The sequence below is a fragment of the Lethenteron reissneri genome, chromosome 13 (assembly GCF_015708825.2).
Source record: "Lethenteron reissneri isolate LAM-NWPU_2019-01 chromosome 13, ASM1570882v1, whole genome shotgun sequence".
Taxonomy (NCBI): Eukaryota; Metazoa; Chordata; class Hyperoartia; order Petromyzontiformes; family Petromyzontidae; genus Lethenteron; species Lethenteron reissneri.
The window spans coordinates 12,632,412-12,651,870 of record NC_083791.1 but is presented as its reverse complement, the minus strand read 5'-3'; the positions used below and the strand labels follow the sequence as shown (position 1 = coordinate 12,651,870).

At 45.7% G+C, this 19,459-nt stretch overlaps 1 protein-coding gene across 3 annotated transcripts; it reads left to right on the top strand.

The window, feature by feature from the left end:
- Positions 1–725: 725 nt before the first annotated feature.
- Positions 726–18,105, top strand: LOC133342144 (uncharacterized). Of its 3 annotated transcripts, none has more exons than XM_061551116.1 (9): positions 726–1,067; positions 3,986–4,114; positions 4,290–4,333; positions 7,526–7,749; positions 8,106–8,316; positions 10,744–10,973; positions 12,941–13,151; positions 14,236–14,459; positions 16,511–18,105. In XM_061551116.1, exons 2-9 carry the CDS (start codon positions 4,108–4,110, stop codon positions 16,767–16,769), a joined length of 1,410 nt encoding a protein of 469 aa, XP_061407100.1. In that variant the 5' UTR covers positions 726–1,067; positions 3,986–4,107; the 3' UTR covers positions 16,770–18,105. The 3 variants fall into 3 exon arrangements, with proteins under 3 accessions (XP_061407100.1, XP_061407101.1, XP_061407103.1); XM_061551117.1 differs by lacking the exon at positions 726–1,067 and adding an exon at positions 2,845–3,107; XM_061551119.1 differs by lacking the exon at positions 726–1,067 and adding an exon at positions 3,836–3,859.
- Positions 18,106–19,459: the final 1,354 nt, after the last annotated feature.

The window sequence follows — 19,459 nt, the reverse complement described above, 5'->3', positions numbered from 1 at the left end:
GCGTGCTCGGAGACAATCGCCCGCAGGTGTGGGCGCGGTCGTGCGGCTGTGCGCCGCGTGGCTGCGGCGTGCACAGGCAAGCGGGTTCATCCGTGCGGCGGTGAGTCAGCAGTTTAGCCATGGCCCTCAGAGACTTTGACTTGTAAACAACTTTTATTGCCGCCAGCAGCAAAAGCACTGGAGGCGATTTCAATATGAAATACACAGTCACCAGCAAACAAATGAAAATGAACGTTACAAATCGACGCGCTATGGCGCTGAAAGCACCGCGCACAACACAAAAGAAAAGTCAACGTGGTTGTGGTGTCATCGCGCACGCCACGGTGACGAGCGAGCGCTTCAGAAGGTGAACACGTGGGTGCCGTCCACGCTGGTGAAGAGGGCCTTTCCGGCTCCCCAGCGTTCGAAGAAGACGTGCACATCACCAACGTGTGTGTGGTACGCGTGCTCCAGCCGGAGCCGCGCCTTAAGCAGGCCTCTGAACCCTGGAAGCACAGAGCAGCCGTCAGTGTCACCCTCCAGCATCTTTTTTCTCGTTCTGTACACCGCCATCTTCGCTTGCGCGCAGGCGAAGTTGGCGAGGTCATGGCGCTTGTTAGCCAGGTAAGGCACCACCCCATATACGAAGCTGCTGCTGTTGTAGAAGGGTACCCCCAGAGGGCGCCAGCACGGGAGGGGCCCGGCGGGAGCCGATCGACGCGGTGGAGGAAGGAGGGCAAGGGGCGGACGTCGCGCCGCACCTGCCCAGCGAAGACGCTGGGGTAGAAGTCGGCCCCCACAAATGTGCCCTTGTTATGTGGGGTGGGCTCCCCGTGGAGTGCGAAGTGCCCCCCCACTTGTGACGTGGAATGGGCCCCCCTGGTGGTGTGGGGCGGCCCCCCCATTATAGTGGGGGTGGGGATTGGGGGGTGGGCCTTCCCGTGAGCCCTTCCCCCCTTCCTTTGTTGCGGGGGCGTGGGCTCCCTTTATGATACTCTCTGTTTCTTTCGGTAAAGTCACGTAGATAGAAAAAAATAACAAAATAAAACACGACGTTTCGGTCTCTCAAGACAAGCGCCCGTCTTCAGGTGAGAAAACGATCTGCCTTTGGTGGCTTTATATAGGCACGGGAGGGGGGGGGGCAAGTGGAGGGGGGGGGGGTTTGTCGAGTCGTGGCTGTAGGAGTTCACGGGGGAGAGGGGAAGGGGTTTGTGACGTGCGGGGACGAGTGGGGCTGGAGAAGTTAGAATGTCAGTGGGCTTGAATTAGTAACCGAAAACCAAGACGACACACGGGTGGGTGAGTGAAAATCATAGCAGTTAAAACTTGACGTGGTTTATCACGTCCTTCCAATGATTTATCAATCTGAATGCATCTTCTTGATTAAAGTTTTGTCTGTGTTTGTATATCTGGATGGCTTCATGAACAAATCTCTGATGGTAGCCCGACGGTTTGCAGAGCACCTTGGTCTCAGAGAAAACAATGTCACCGCGTGTGCCCACAGCGTTGAAACAATAATCCGCCACCGCCGAGGTGTTGGTTCTGCCGTGTTTCAAATTCGCTTTGTGTTCGCGAACCCGGTCTGAGACACGTCGCTTCGTTTTACCAATGTAACTGCTGCCGCAGACACAACTCAGCTGATAGACACCGGGACATTGCATGTCCGGAATCGCATCCTTCACCAATGGGATCAAATCACGGATTTTGTGTACTGTATTGAACCGAACTTGGATCTTGTGTTTGTTCAAGATTTTGTAAATCATTTTGGTAACCCCTGCTATGTATGGTCAGGTGATGGTTTTGATTGGGTCCTCAGATGGCTCTCTACCCATGGTTGGTGATGCAGCTTTGTGGATTGTGCGGTTAGAATATCTATTCCTCCTGAGAGCCTGGCATACGTGTTCAAGCTCACTGGCTAGGTGGTGCTGGTCGGAGATGCAACGGGGCCCTATGGTATAGTTTTTTTATGAGGGAATTTTTCTGGGCTGGATGGTGGTGGGAGTCAGGCTTTAGATAGGAATCCGTGTGGGTGGCTTTCCTATAGACAGTGTCACAACGAGCCATCAGGTCTCTTCTCGATCAAAGCATCCAGGAATGGTAGCTTGTCATCATTTTCCAATTCCATGGTGAATGTTGGGTATGAAAGAAATTCAACATTCATACATACAACCGGGTAGGCCTCACAGATGGCTAAGGAATTGGCAGGTAAAACGGTAACCTTAATCCTCATAAAAAACAATTGGCGAGTTAAAAACCCAAATTAAAACACTATGCCAAAATATGAAACTATGGTATAAATTAATGAAAGTTAATAGAATCATACAAAACAGCCTTTAGGCGTTTAGGAGAAGCAGCAGCTAACATGTACCAGCATCCTCATACATAATCACCACCCACACTTAATATAGCGTCGCTTGTATGTAAATAACAGTCACTCGAATCAATTTAAAAGTCTGAACGAGGTAATTTCAAGTTAAATGTGAATTTGTTTAACCATGTGAAAACAGTGATCCGATTTCTGACACCCAGAAACAGATTTGCAGGTTTGCTCAGCATGTATGTGAGGAGATTGGCCGACCCTCGCAGAACAGATCGTGTTGCGGTGCCCCTGAGTTGGATTAAAATTGTATGGGCGCAAAAAGGTTCACTGAGCCAGCCACAATGAGTCATTCTTAACATTGTGAGAGGCTGAGGGTGGAATATTAGGCAAGAAGGGCAGACCAGGAGGTCAGAATAAATGCGCACAGGAGAACAACGGGTGGGGGCAGCAGCAGCACTTCCCCGTGGCACAAGGTCCGAGTGAGCGGCAATCAGAGGTAGGCGCACGATTGGATCACGGCACTCCATGGACAGGATACATGACGTGACGGCACAAGTAAGCGCGCACGATTGGCCGCACGTTACGACGTCACTCCGGGCCTTTGAAGGTAAGGGGATAAAACGAGTAGGTCAGTGGCTGAATTCGTTAGGCCCAATCTCGGCACTGAAGCATCTGAATACACACGAACATGAAGTACATTCCTAAACCGTAGACCAGTCTTAAATACCTAAACTAAGAACGGTAATGACTGACCAACACCCACTCCTCCTCCCCCCAAAAATTCAGTTCTCTCCGCCTGCCTGCTCTGGTGAGTGCGGTGTGCCTGATAATGTCGATGCCCCTGGAACTATCGCCCTGAACGTCAAAATGTTGCAATGTATGATGTGAGGCAGGATGTGGATTAAAACACTAAAATAATATTTCAAGGAAGCTGGTTTGTAAGTGCAGGTGTTCGTAAGTCGAGTGTTCGTAGTCAATGACTGCCTGTAGTTCGAACAAGAATAGTGCGGAACGCTATTCTGAGATACTGGTTGAAAGTGTGTCATTATTAATAACTAGGTTATACGTGCTTTTGGGTTCTGGAGTGGTTCTATTTATTAGTCCCTGTATTGTTACTTGATTCTAAGTCTGTATCCTCTTGTCGAGATCTATGAACTGTGGGTTGTGAGGAGGTCTTATCATTGATAAAATCACATACCCCTAGAGAATGACATTACTTTAAGCATTTTACACATTTAATAATCAGACCTATCTACTCAACACCTGTTATGTCACCTCTTGGAGAAGCGACGCCAGAGATACATTCATAATTACCTCATCCCGCGTACCCTGAGGTTTTATTTACAAAGAAATGCCATTAAATATCGTGTGGTGGCACGCTGTAGTAACAGAGGAGCAAAAAATTAGACGGGATTGGAGGAAACCCAATGGAGATGGGGGGGTGTGGGGGCGGGGGGTTATGCGAATAACTTATGGAAGATTCCATATATAAGGGGTGTGTGTCGGGAGCTCTGAGCACTGGGAAAAGGAAAGGCTTGTGGAATAAATATTTCCTGCGCTGTGAGTGTGGGGGAGCGGTGGCGCATCTGTTAGTGCACTGGGCTACAAACCCAGCGACCCGTGTTCGATTCCTGCTCACGGACAACCCCAGTGACGATTACTGTTTCGTTGTGTGTATGAATACAGGAATTGTGTGAAAATAGCCATCAGATATCTGAAATTTGACCTCGAATAAACCGCCAACTTCAAGGACGTGGAACGAAAACCTTACAGAGACGCAGAAAGAGAGACTCCAATTCTCAGCAGCCATGGCAGGTAAAGTTTGGGTGCATGAGTGATTTGATTTTCGATTGGCTGAGCAAGTGGTGAAAGGTGAGTGGTGGGTTATTGATGAGTGAGTGGTAATGTGTTGAAGGAGTGGTGAGTGATGAGTAATGATAGTTGAGTGAGCCGTGAAAGGTTAGAAGTGAGTCAACTTCTTTTATTCTAGACTGGAGCCACGACAGAAGCAAGCGAGTGGACATGTGGAAAAAGGTATGCCAGCACTTACCCGCCCGCTCACTCACTCTCCCAGCTCTCAGAAAATGTTCGCACCAACATCCAGCATGTCAGAGGCTCGTTGTGGCTGAACTGCGACATGTTTATTCTCAACTATACAATAACTTGATTGGAAGCGTTCGTGACTGCAGGTATCCATATTCTTTGGTTCTTTCGGTAAAGTCACGTAGGTAGAAATCAAATAAAACAAAATATATCACGACGTTTCGATCGCAACACAAGCGGTCGTCCTCAGACGGAAAAAAAATCCAGCAATGTTAACAAGACAATACAGTACACAAAATCCATGATTTGATCCCATCTGTGAAGGATGTCATTCCTAACATGCAATACCCTGGTGTCTACAAACTAAGTTGTGTCTGTGGTCAGCAGTTACATTGGGGAAACGAAACGACATGTCTTGGACCGTGTTCGCCAACACAAGGCAGATTTGAAACACGCCAGAACCAATTTCTCTGCAGTGGCTGATCATTGTTATAACGCAGTAAGCTCGCACGATATTGTTTTTTCAGAGACAAAGGTACTCTGCAAACCTTCGGGCTACCATCAAAGATTTGTCTATGAAGCCATCCAGAAATATAAACGCAGAGACAATTTCAGGACGTTATTAACCAAGCAAAGTCGTAACTTCCTGTGGTGCTTCCATTCTTCCCTGCCGTTTGGCTGTTATCTCCGACTCTCTGAGTTGCATTGCCCTGTTAGGTGCCTCTGCATTAACGGGCTGGGGTCTCACTAACATGGCCACCTCTGCCCCCTTAGCCTCGATGTATCGATGGTTCTGGCTGTGTGATGGGCTGTGTGTCTCACTGGCGCGACCACCGTTGCGGTGGTTCTCTTGCGTGGACGCGCTTGCCTCTTACAGCGCAGTTGGCAGCGCCGCAGCTTGTGTTACACATATACGTGACATTAACTTGCTAATCCCCCTAATCTCCCTGCCTAATCTCTCCCATCAACATAGTGCTAATCTCCCATTATCACTGCTGCTGTGCGCATATTGCGGGGACTATACTCTTATGCGGCGACGGAAGCTCATTTCATGCTAATCTCTCCCTAATCTCTCTCACCATAATCTCCCGCATTAACACAACTGACGTACTTGCGTCCGGGGATGGAATTCCTTTCCAGCTCAGACCCCGCTTGCTTGCCCATCGCCACATACTGTATATAGCCTCTTGTTGTTACAGCTCTCTCGCTGGTTCAGCAGTTCCACTGCTGGATTATTTTTTCCCGCCTGAGGACGACCGCTTGTGTTGCGATCGAAAAGACGTGATTTATTATTTTTTGATTTATTTTATTTTTCTACCTACGTGACTTTACCGAAAGAACCAAAGAGTATAGAATAACTGTTTAGTAAACTTCAACAACAGTAGCCTGAGTCGTATCTTTACTGTGTGTGCCTGTAACTTGCAGCCAAGTCTCCTGTTCCATCCTCTCTCGTCTCCCTGTCACTCTTGCCATTGCACCATTGGCAGTCCTTGGCATTTCATTTGTTTCCTCTTCCAGTGATGCCTCCGTTCTCTCTTATTGATCTGTACTTCGTATGCGTTGCATTGTAGTATATATTAGGCGGTCACAATTTTTTGTCATGTAATGTTAAATGTTTGTGTGCAATTTGAAAATTACCTCATTCGTAAAAATAAATGGTTGTTAATTGAAATATTACAATTTTGTAATAAATGAGTAAAGGTGTTATTTATTGATTCATTAATTATTTTAATGACGTTTATGTATGATTTTTTTAAGGTATAATTATTTAATGTATTATAGTTGATTTAATTATTCAGCTTTGATTAGTATTACGATATTGCTTTTATTTCGTGATCAATAAAAAATATTCACTGTTATGGCAAAATCAATGAGTATCATAAATGGTCAATTATTATGCATATAATAATCAATGATAATTATTATGCATATGATCAGGAGTGGTTATTGTTAATTCTCATAAATAATAGTTTCTCAGACTTTATGAATTAAAGATCATTCGTTAATTAAATGAAACAATGAATTTATTGGCTCACATTAGTCACAAGTTATTATTGGCTTGTGTTTGTCGAACGGTATGTATTATTATCAATCGTGTTAAAATGAATGATTCTGCATAATATACTTTTTTGGGTTAGATCGCGTCAATATAAATGGACCGTTAAAGTCAATTCTTCACTAGTTCAGCACACCGGTATGTTGGAGAGTAAACCCACAAAATGTATAATCGGAGTATGACGTTTCGCCAGTAATTACAACTCGCATTATTAGGCGGACAGCAAGAGTTGTGGAGAAATCTTCCCGCTTAGGTCTTAAATAGAGGAATAAATAATGTCACTTGTGAGCTAATCAGGTGCGACGGCCAGAGCGGGCGGGGGGTGGGGGGTTAATGTATGAATATCAATTACAATACATAACTGTGACTGGTTTGTAAAATATGTAAGGAGCTAAACAGGTGGACTTCTTCACAAATCTGGCTGTCGCCTGATGAAGCTAGTTGTAATTACTGGCGAAACGTCGTACTCAGATTGTAAATGTTGTGGCTTGGCTCTCCAACACACCGGTGTGCTGTACGAGTAACGAATTGTTCTGTTTACGTGACAAACCTTACTAATGGGCTGTGTCAGGTGGTGTGGTGGCGGGTTTAACGACACTTTTATATTTATGCAATCTAACCCAAACATCTCTATTATTGATAATATTGGTCGCGAAAGCCTACGTGTTAAACTGATGGACTAATGCGGTATGGGAGGATGTGGAGCTAAGTGGATTTTCCGAATACTGGTACCAGTGGTGTCAAAATCGGCCCTATGGAGGAGGCGCGTGAAGGACGCTACTGGTCAGTTGGAGGCACTTGTACTCCCACAACAATGGAAGTCAGAGGAGCAACGCTCAGAACAATGAGCGGAGCGTCAGGCCACTAAAATTCAGCAATTTGGCACAGTAGGAGGTATACGTGGTGCATCTGTCAGTCATCTCAGTTGGTCAACCCATGGCAACTGGGTCTCTCCTGTGACCTCCTGTCAGTGAGCCTTCGACACTTCACATGACCTCAAAGTGCACATGGCCTAGCACAGGCGCCATGGTAACATCACCTCCACTTGGTGGCAAATGGTGGGTGTTGTTGGGTGTGTATCTGGGTTTCTAAACACTAATTTTCTCGAGTGTGCATGGTGCTGCTAGTTCGGGTGCCTTGCCCCGTTCGTGAACACGGGGCTGACTGCATTCTTCCTGGGAGACAACAACGGCTACTGGGGTGCTGTAGTTTATGGGGACACGCACAGCATCGAGGTGACCAAGGAGACACGTGAGGAGAGTGGTGCCTTCACGGTGGAGCACGCCCCCTCCGGGGGAGCCAAGGTTCTGATTAAAGACCAGCGTGGGGTCTTTCTCAGCCGCTTCACCAGGTGAGGCATCTCACATCTCCTCACTTATCTTCATTTGCATAAGCTTAAGTTGATTTTTTTACCAAGTGAGATCTCTTAAGAGCAGGATAGTCTTATTTGAAATAGCGACCATAGCCTTCACCCGAAAATGGCAAAAATAAAATTGAGCTTGTGTACAGGAGACATATTACTGCATCAGGTGACCACGGGAGAAGTGAACATTCAGCAATGGATAGGTTATGGCTGATGCATAACGATTTACCATTGATTGATGTAGGATTAAATGTGAATAACTGATGAAGAATGGTGATGATGCTGCTTATGACATACGATTACAAGTTATTTCCTTCTAAATTAAACACGCATTTGTGTAATAGGTCTGGAATTAACCACATCGATGCAGCCAAGCCCACCCAGGACATCTTCTGTGAATTTGAGGTCATTCCCTTTGGGGTTCACCGCGTGGCGTTCAGAGCCGACAATGGGAAGTACCTGTCACGAATTCATCGTGACAAACAAAACCTGGAGGCGGGCAAAGACAAAGTGGACTCTTACTGCCTCTTCAAGGTGCATTTCGCCAAGTCACAGGTAAGTATCCATTCATTCACCTGCCCACCGGCCAAACCTCCTGATTACATGCCATCATCACTGTCACATGGCACCAATAAGTGTCAAGGCAGAACACAATGGAGGGTAGGGTCCACCTGTAATAGGGAAGGCAGCTGATGAAAATTAGAGACAAACAATGTGTCAATCACCATTAATGCGGCCGGCTTCCGATAAATAAGGACCACCACCGCCACCAGATAGCGGAGGGTGGATGGAAGAAGGCCGCAGCTATATATACTTGCGAGCGCCAGCCGGTAGGGAACAGGAGCAGTCCCCAAAAACCTCTTAAGCATCCAGCTTGGACACCCTGTGGGGGAGCAGGGACGGGCAGCGGAGCACAGGGAGGCTGCCTCTGACTCTGACTTGTCGTGGAGAGGAGCCAGCAGGCACCGGCTGTCTTCCTCCTCGGACCACGGTGGGAGGCTGGGGTTGGCCCATGGCGAGCGATGACGTCGAGCGTCACCTTGACGTTTGCTTTCTGGTGAATGTAGCCCAAAAGTGGGAGGTAAATGCCAGCTAAGGCTGAACGTGCGTTAAGGGTGTGTGTGTGTGTGTGCGGAAACGCTTAACCTCAGGTGTAAGTATGGGGACAAAGGGATCGTCATGAGGTATAGTGTAAGCACACCGTGTGGTGCAGGTATATGCTATGGTGTGAAAGCAGGCAGGGGGAGCTTGTGTGAAGAAAATTTAAGACGAACTAACCCTCTGAAATCGCCTCCGTTTTGATATCCATTACTCCCATTAGACTTTACCCACTATACACGAGCGTGACTTTGCTGACCAAAAATATAATAGTGGTGGCAATAAAGGTGAGCCTTGAAGTAGGCTAGAACCAAAAGCGCCACAATCACCATCATCAGCCTTGTTAGTCTCTTCTGTATGCCATGGTGTACAATGTTTTCCATTGGCTTGGAAGCTTTCTGTGATCCTAAGTTCATGTATGCTTCCTGTGACCCATAGACTTGCACGGATACCTACAGACTCGCACAACTTGCTCCAATTCTAAGTTCATGCATCAAAGCGCCCACTGGGATTTCGATCGGATCATTGGGGTTTATTAGTGATAAATCGGCATTTTGCGACCCCCACTGCCACTGTGTAGCATATTATTATGTGCCAGGGACTCTATGAGATGATAGGACACTAGTCAGAGTCCACAATTGGCAATGAATAACGGCAAAGCGGTTATAAGTGACTCGCAGAATTGTCGCAGTTGCTTATACAGTACACGACTTCCGCGAGCGCGACGCCGATCACGCGACGCGGTTCTAATTCGACCCTCGATCGATGGCTGCGCCATCGCCCACACACGCGTCGAATAAAAAGCAAGGGACAAGTCCTTACTTACTAACAACTCCTTACTTACTAACAACTCCTTACTTACCAACAACTCCTTACTTACTAACAACTCCTTACTTACTAACAACTCCTTACTTACTAACAACTCCTTACTTACTAACAACTTCTTACTTATTAACAACTCCTCTATCATTTTTCATTGCTGGAGGGGTTGCCCCCCCCTACCTGAAAATCCTGGCTCCACCATTGAAAACGCCTAATTGGTTTATTCGTCAAATGAGCATTTGAGGCGGTGCTGATCAGCTGTTGAAAACCCCAAAACAGTGGTAGATATTCCATATTCCTGTGGCGTGGGAAATGTTATCTCCAGGACAACCACTGTTGACTTTTCCTCAAAGTAGTTCTCAGTCGCGTGTGTAGTGTGCTGTGCTTCTTCATTCCGCTGACACGATGAAACTTGTTTTTACACCCCCAATGTTATCCCGGTTGTGCTATTGGCGTCACATCATGAGATGATATCCATTTGGAAATCTCGCAGAGCAACCCTTCATATTAGATAGAGAATGGTCCACAGACGCGGATATGACTAAGCTGCTTCTGAGATCCCATAAAGTATTTTCTGGTCCACACAGTGCAGCACAGCACTTGTTCACCTGCTGTTTATATAAGAGTAATGTTTGTTGCATGACAAAGCAATATTTAAATTCTAAGAGCTGGAATTTAGCCAAACTATGTGCAGAACCAATTTTAATGTAATAGGATTTTTGTGCCGTCATTGGTGACCAGTCAGCGTATATGAATTCACTGCACTTGAATCCCAGTTTAATCAGAACTAAGGCTTTGAGAGTCTATGGGTCTTTGTGAGTCTGTGGATCTATGTGCTACTACAGGAGCCCATATGCGTTTCTATGGGCTCATGTGCTCGTCTATGAGTCACCTGGATTGGAACCAAACATCTCAGCGGTGCTGGCCTTGTGCTCTGATCTCCGACCCACCTGGCCATCTCCAGGGAGGGTGATTGATATTCATTGTGATGATTAATATTGACTGAGATAATAAATGGCGATTGATGGTTATCATGGCCTCTTGATTTTACCCTGACCTCAGTTTGGGATCCTGGCTGACTTCCTGAACTCAGCTCCGGGCCAAGTCTCGTTTTCCACTCTCGACTGTAACTACTGGAGCTGCGCGGACCAAGCTGATGGGGTCCGCAAGATCGTGGCAAAAAGAGAAACTATGGATGAGAGCTGCGCTTTCTCCGTTATCTCCGGACCCAAGGGCAGCTCCAAGGTCCTTCTGCTTGATGCCAGAGGTGTCTACCTGAGCCGCATTCACAGGTACTGGTGGTTTTTAATTCAGTGACCCAAGGAAAAAAATATCTTTAGATTTATAAAGTCTGGCAGGCTACAGTTGTAGAATGATCAAGTTTGTTTGTCTACTGAGGTGTGAATGCAGACGACCAGGATAGTCTCATTTGCGAGTGACCTCATCCACCATCATGAAGAAAATAGAAATCGGAGCAAAATGGCATAGGATCTTACATGTCATAAAATCTATATCAATAAAGGGGTGTGTGTGTGTGTGTGTATATTTGCTTGCCAGGATGCATTTACACAGTTTTGAAGATGGAGACTGGAAACCTTCCCAGGGTAATCTATGAGAATTGTTTTTTCCCCTTTTATCTGGCAACAAAACACCAAACTGAAACCTTTTACAAAAAATACAAAAGAAAGCTGTCTCTGTTGTGGATCATTCAGTTTCAAAGACAATGCATATATTATAAGAGTATGTATTTTTGTTTGCATTTTTACCACAAGTATTGTGGTTAATGCAGACATGATTCCTTGTAAAAGGTTTCAGTTTGGTGTTTTAACAACTTAACACCTGTTTTCTTGGCAGATAAAAGGAGAAACACCTCTTCTCTTATTTTGGTACTGGCAAAGGAGGTCCCATGAGGGTAATCTATAATTTTTGCCTTCAGTTATTAGGCTAGGTTAACCCCCTGCCCGCCCCCCCCCCCCCCCCCGGCCGCCCCCAAGGGGTTCCGAAATGGGTGTTCGCGGGCACCTAAAAATGTGTGGACAACAGATTAGGGTTCCAGGGGGTCCCGGAACCCCTTTGGAACATTTGGTTTAGGTCGGTTACTTCGCCATGTACTTGACAAAAAACTGTGGGGTTTGGAAGCTTTTCAGTTGCAACCTTCGCAATGTGGTCAAGGATTACCCCCTTTTAAGTCTTAGGGTGGGAGGGGGGGTGGGGTCTGCTCTGGGTCCAGGGTGTGGATCGGGGGGTTGTTGTCTGTCCCACCCACTAAACAAAGTACCCCAAGGAGTCCAAATATCAAAACACTTCATAAGAGCAAAGTTGTTCGGGAACTCATTGGTTTAATAAAATAAAGTGGTGTTTGCTTTCCAGTCAGGATCCAGGGAGTGAATCGGGGAGTGGCTCCTTGTCCTGCCCACTAGACAAAGTTCCCAACGAGTCGAGATAACAAGAAACATGAAAACAAAGTGATTTGGCACACCATTGATTTCAGAAACAAGTGCTCTTAATTTTCTGGTCTGTGGTCCCCGTGGCCCCAGAGAAGGATGGCAATGCCAATTCTATGGGTTTTGAGGCTAAAATCTTTTGGGGGTGGTCAGGAACAACCATAGAAAGGTCACTGGTGCTGTTAGGCCACGCCCCAGACATCCCCAGAAGGACCCTGGATGCAACAATGGTTATTCAATGCCGCATAATGCTCACAACTGATAAAAGGGGGTAAAACTTGCTATGCATTACGTTTCCGTGTTTGAATTATCTACATGGTAATCAGGAGGAGCATACGGTTTCAATGATGATGATGATCTCCAAGGCATTACTAACTGCAGAACAGAACTAACTGCACAAAAGTTTATGCATTCCATAATCAGACAAAAACCAACTGCATAACAGAAATAACTGCACAAAGGTTTAAGTGGTAAACAACAAACTACCAAATGTGGGTATATCCTCACAAGCAACCACAACAAATTCCCCAAGCTCAAAGTCGTACAGTCCTCTTCAGGACTACACACTATCTACTGAACCTTTGTGCTTTTTCAAGGAAAAATATTTACATAAAGCCATACAGTCCTGGTGCGATACTGTTAAGGCAGGTCTTGGAGTCGCGTATCCCCAGAGCAGCTTCAGAATCTATCAGAGGATGTAAAGCATTGGCGAAGTGTGGTGCATCAACGGCATTCACTATAATAACGTCTTTATATTAATTTTCCACTCCCTCCACCATCTCCTCAACCCCGCACCCCATGTCAACCCCCTTTAGGAGTGGCATTGACTACATTGAGGCGGCCAAGTCCAGCCCAGACGTGCATTGTGAGTTCGACGTTATCCCTCAGGGCACGAACTCGGTGGCTTTCCGTGCTGACAATGGAATGTTCCTATTGATATCGGACAGCAGCAACCGCGAGATCCGTGCGGCGAGTGAATTCACCGACATGTTCACTCTCTTCAAGCCAGTGCCTTACCTACTGCCGGTGAGCAATTGCAAAGATATATACTTCTGTGTTATAAGCAAGAGTGATATCAAAACAAGTCCTGGATCATCCGTTGCTAGGGTCGCCACGTTTCCGGGTTTTTTTAGGATCATCCTGTCGTGGGAAATTCGTAATAATGCCCGACTCATGAAAATTCATACTCTTGGGTTTTTTCGGTAAAGTCACGTAGGTAAAAATATATAATAAAAATAATAGAAATAATAATAGAAATTAAATTATAAATCACGACGTTTCGGAGGCAACACAAGTCTCCGTCATCAGGTGGGACCGTCACAGCTAGATTTACTGTATCAAGTGAGGCAAAATTCCAAGAGACAAGTTATTAAATACAAGTTAAGGGGGGAGGAGGGGGGAGGAGCTTATCTGAATGTGGTAGCCAATGAATGGAACGTGTTGGGGGGGTGGGCGGGGCTGAAAGAGAACCTTATTCTCTCCGAGATTAGTGATAGGCTAGCTTTAAATAAAATCTGTTTAGAGTTCGGTGAGGACACAGCAGCAGATGTGAGTGTGAAAGTGATGGGTATTACCTTGTTATCGCGGCATCTCTTGAGGAAGGCCAGCATCTCGAGAAGCTGTGACTTCTTGTCTCGTTGTCTGTTAAAAACTCTAACAGATAGGTGAAATTCCTCCCCATAGAGGGTATTCTAGATGTGAAGCTTTCGTGACTGCAAGGATTCGGTAAAGTCACGTAGGTAAAAATAAATAATAAAAATAAAAATAATTGAAATAGTAGAAATAAAATTATAAATCCGAAACGTCGTGATTTCTAATTTTATTTCTATTATTATTTCTATAATTTATATTTTATTATTTATTTTTACCTACGTGACTTTACCGAAAAAACCTAAGAGTATGAATCCTTGCAGTCACGAAAGCTTCAAATCATGAAAATTTATTTATATTCAGTTCCGCTGCCATCTTCTGGTATTTTGAGATCTACCCATCATATGTCCTGGTTTTGTTGCACCTCAGAGGTGGCAACGATAACATTTGCTGACTATCATGGTGAAATAAGTTCAAATAACGAATAATAACATTGAACAAACCTGCTTGCATTCTGCAGCTGGGAGCCCTGGAGCAGTATGTGGAGCGGTCAGGTCCAATTATGTTTTATTGTGACAATGGTAAGTACTGGAGCCGCAAGGACAGGAATGGCATTAACAACATCGAGGCGATCGGGGACATGTTCGACGAGAAGGGATCATTCACCGTGATGCGATCCGCATCGGGGGGAGGCAAGATCCTGATCAGAGACGAGCGTGGGGTCTACCTGAGCCGAATCCACAGGTAAAGACAAGATGCACACTCTCTTACCTCTCCCCTTTCATCTCACCTTTTTAAATCCTTTATATTAAGTTCGCTTGCTTGCTTACGACCGTGCAAATCTTTCGGTCGTTTTTTAACCCACTTCCCGTGATCCAATCGAGTTGACATTTTCCACACAGACTCGTTGTGCGTGACAATTAATGTTCGTGAATTTTTTTTTCCAAAATTGTACACTTTTTAGGACAAAAATATTATATTTAATTACCAATTGCTTAATGGTGCAATGCAATCATCTGACCCATAGGTGGCAGCCATCTCAAGCCAGAGGACGAGAGGACTCTAGCCGCCACGCATATAAAGGATTTATAGTGAAAAACTTTGTTTTTACGAGTTATACTTGTTTCTCTCTTAACACTCGCTACTGCCACACACACTCTTTACTCCACCAAGCATCTGTGAAACTACTGGACATCTGTTAAAAAGGAGCTCGTCAGTTTTCTCGGATAAATATTCTGATTCTGAATGAGGTATTTTTGTACAACCTTCTGTTGCCTCCTGTACCTTCTCCATATCCTGGTGCTTGGGTCTCTCCTCCTGCTTCTAGGACCCAGGTCTCCCCCCCCCCCCCCACCCCGAAGTGCAGCTACACCACCCGCACACTCCATCAATGGCTACCGTATGTTACAGATTATGAAGCACCCTTCCCCACCTGTATTTTAAAGTAGAATTTGGGGTTGTCTTAAAATCCATTGGCGTGTGACAAGAAGTGTATAACTTTATTGGGTCAATCTTATTATCTGGTGTGTGACAATATTTCTACACCTATGGTTGGTGTAATATTTATATTCATGATTCCCTTAACCACATGTGAGAGTTTGACAGCTTCCCATTTTTTGGTCATTTTCCGTGAGGCTTAACATAGACAGTGACAATTACAGAAATCATCCATATGTAATAACACGCTGGAGACGGCTTGTGGAATCGGTCCTTTTATTTCACTTCTTGCAGTTCACAAACACTCCCCGTTGCTGGCAGGCAACGGGAAGCGGGAAGACAGCCACCAGAGACACACCGCCACGTGGCACCCGGAGCCCCACTCGCACGTGGCCCCTCTCTCTCTTCGTTCCGTGTCTGACCCCGTGTCTCTCTTCTCTCCCCTTATTTAATGCCTGGGTCACGTGGTACACTCCAGCCAATCCTCAATAGCCTGCGCCGAATGTTCCAGATCCCCCATCAACTCCCGGGACCACGCCCCTGACTTGTCTTCCCATTGGCTGAGGCCAAGACCAGCGAAACCAATCACCACGCCGAGTGCCATGCTCCCAGGCTCTCCCCCCATTGGCTGTAAAGCGGGACCGGCAAAGCCGATCACCACGTGAATCCGACATAGGCTCTTATTACACATATAATGTACACAAGTTGTTGGAGCAGATGCTGTTAGTGGGCACCACAGTGGCAAGATGTCAGCTACCTAGCTTGGTATACAGGAGGTTGTGGGTTTGATCCTGACCCTAATGCCTGTATATTTAGAGTTTTCACGTCCTCCCCATGGTCGCGTGGATTTCTCTCCGGGTCCCCCGGTTTTTCCCTCCACATTTAGAAACATGCGTTTAGAGTAACTGTCTGCTATAAATTTCCACGTCATTAAACCACTTAAATGGGCTATCATTTGTGGCCAGGTTGCTTCTGCAAAAGCGCTATATAGCTCAGTGGGCCTTGATAAAATAAAAAAATTGTTTAACCTAGCTTATAGTGAGCGCTTATGAAGGCTTTCACAGTGCATGAGGGGGTGGTGTGGCTAGCACCACACTTGGCCACATTTGCCTCCCCAGTGCTGATGTTTGCACACTGCACTTTTTAAGGTTGAGTTTTAGAGGAGGCCCGGAACCTGATCAGCGAAACACCACTAATGTTGGCCAAGACCAGGAATCTATCTCATGTCACTGGGTTCATAGCACGGTGCACTAACCACTGCGTGGCTGCTCCCCATAAGGTGCAACACAGACACGTGCACACACAAACTATCCCCCTCACCTTCGTTGCTTCCTGTGTACTCTCCTTTACCTCTGTAGGGGAGGAATTGACCACATCGAGGCGGCGAAACCTATCGCAGACATCTACTGCGAGTTTGAAGTCTTCCCCGTTGGACTCAACAAGGTGGCCCTGATTGCTGATAATGGAAAGTTCGTAAGCCGTATCAATCGGAATGTCGATAACATCGAGGCAGCGAAGAAAGCACGCGACATATACTGCGAGTTTGAGCCGTGCCCCTTTCCTGATCCGAAACCTCATCCATGTTCTGTAAGACCCCTGCGCTGCGTCTGCGAATGAAAGAAACTGTGTGGGTTCTTGAAGCTAGAGTTGTTGAGATATAAATTTTTCTATATTACAATATGCTAACATCAGATTTAATGATAATAATAAGGCTCTTATCTCACACTAACAGACTCACGGATGCCCACACACTTTCACAGAGGCCCATAGACTTGTACCGTGACCAATAGACTCAAATGTTGTTGTTATTTCATCATTACTTGGCTAGTAGGATATGTTAAGATAAAAGAACAACAATAATCTTTCCAAAATGGGCTACAGTGGAACCCTTCTTAACGACCACCCCTGTTAACGGCTAATCGCTTAACGAGGGGCCTCCACAGAGCCCAATGTGTTCGCTTACTGACCAGGTCTTGGCCAATCAGCGACGTTCATTCATGAGCATTGGGGCATTATTTACATTCGGTGTCTGCTGCCCTTGGAAATGGAAACATCTCTTTTTGAATTCTTGGTGTATTTAGACTTAAAACTTAAATTACATTCGAAATTATGACTCCAAAAATGCTTACGAATAAAGACAGTGAGGAAGACAATTAGTGTTTTAACTAAGAAATAAATAATTGAAAACCTGAAAAGGTGTACAGATATGTACTTTGTGCATTGAATATGGCCTGCCCTCGCTTAAAGACCAAATCGCTGTTTGACTGGTTTCGTAGAACCAATTACTGTCGTTAAGAATGGTTCGACTGTATGGTAATACTATAGCGTTATAGTATTACCATATTGACTTAAAGCTGTCGTGATTGTAGGAATTCATATTCTTTGGGTCTTTTGGTAAAGCCACGTAGATAGAAAAATAATGAATATATCACGACGTATATTTTTTTCACCTGATGCGATCGAAACGTCGTGATATTTTTTTATTATTTTTCTATCTACGTGGCTTTACCGAAAGACCCAAAGAATATTACCAAATTTCAGCAAGCTTTCGCTAACCCTAGCTTACTTTTGAATAAGCTTACTCTTGCTTGTGTATTCCCAACTACCACTGCATGTAGTGGCTAGGATTTACTTGTGACCCTGAAAGAATAGAATAGTACGTGGCAGGAAAATGCTGTAGATGTAATCAGGAGTAGGAGGAGGTAGATATAGAGGGCAGGTTACCAGGGTGCGCATTGGAGTGGTAGCCAGAGGTCAGCGACCAAGGAGAAGACCTAGATCCAGCCATTGATGGTGGTGGTTGTCCTTCAAGGTCTGAAATTGCCTATGTGGGATATAACATAGCAAATCAATGGGAATGTGTGGTGGCATCAAACAGCACGAGCAAAGATTGCACGCATGTGAATGTATTAATTGCTTGTAATGCACCAATTGTAATAAATAATGTCTCTACTGCCTGTCCTTCATTGTGTAATTTCCACAGTTAGTGTGAAGTGTATGAATGAAGCAATTTGTCGACTGAAAATTATACCATATGGAAGAACAGTAAAATGTATGAAGCAACATTGTTAGGGGTTTATGGGTTAGGAGTAAGGTTAGGGGTTATGGGTTAGGATTTTGGTTAGGGGTTTGGGCTAATGCTATGGGCAGGTTAGGGGTACGGGTTAGGGGTTATGGTTAAGGGTTAGTAGTTAGTAGTTCGGTTTATGGTTTACGAGTGAGGGGTAAACGATTTGGGTATGGTTAGGGGTTAACATTAAGGGTTAGGAATTTGGGTTTGGAGTGACGGGTTAGGGTTTGGGGTAGGGTTAGAGGTTTGGACTTTGTACACACTGATTGAATCGCTCCAACAATGTTTTGATATTGTATATTTCCTGTAAACATCATTTTTGTCTATCTGCACACGCCTTTTGCCATCACACACCTAGGGGGTGGGGTCAGACATTTGTGACGATGTGTGACGTCACATTAGAATGCCAACTTTATATAAATACTAGCTTTACTACCCGGCTTCGCCCGGGTCTTGGATCCACGACGCTAGGCCGCCTTTGTCTCCCCAGTGGCGATGTTCATACGCCACAGCAGTTACTCGTTTTGAGGCTGAGTCGACCTAGGGGAGGCCCAGGACCGGTTCAAATAATCGTCACCGGTGGTGGCCGTGAGCGGGAATGGAACTCGGGTCGCCGGGTTCGTAGCGTGGCGCGCTAACCACGACACTACAATGCATTACGCTTCCGTTGTAGGATTTGTGTGAGGCGCGCCGATCCGTTATAGGATTTGTGTGAGGCGTACCGATCCGTTGTAGGATTTGTGTGAGGCGCGCCGATCCGTTGTAGGGTTTTAGTGAGGCGCGCCGATCCGTTGTAGGGTTTTAGTGAGGCGCGCCGATCCCCCGCGCTACAATAATACTGTGTAATCGCTATAATTTAATTATCTATCGACCCTATAATAGTAATTGCACACATTGGGGTGGCGGGGGAGTGAAGAGGACGTGAAAGTTTGATGAATTTACCTCAGAGTGGCGTGGTGGGTGTCGAGGCCTAGCACCGTGCAGAGCCTCCGGCCTCGCCTGATTTTCCCACCCGGCTGACGCCGGGTACGGGTGCCGTTCCCCCCCCCCCCCCCCGCGCTACAATAATACTGTCTAATGGCTATAATTTTATAATCTACCGACCCTATAATAGTAATTGCACACATTGTGGTGGGGGGGGGGAGTGAAGAGGACGTGAAACTTTGATGAATTTACCTCAGAGTCGCGTGTTAATGCGTGAGCCTATTTTTAACGGGAATTAAAAATGGCGAATGCG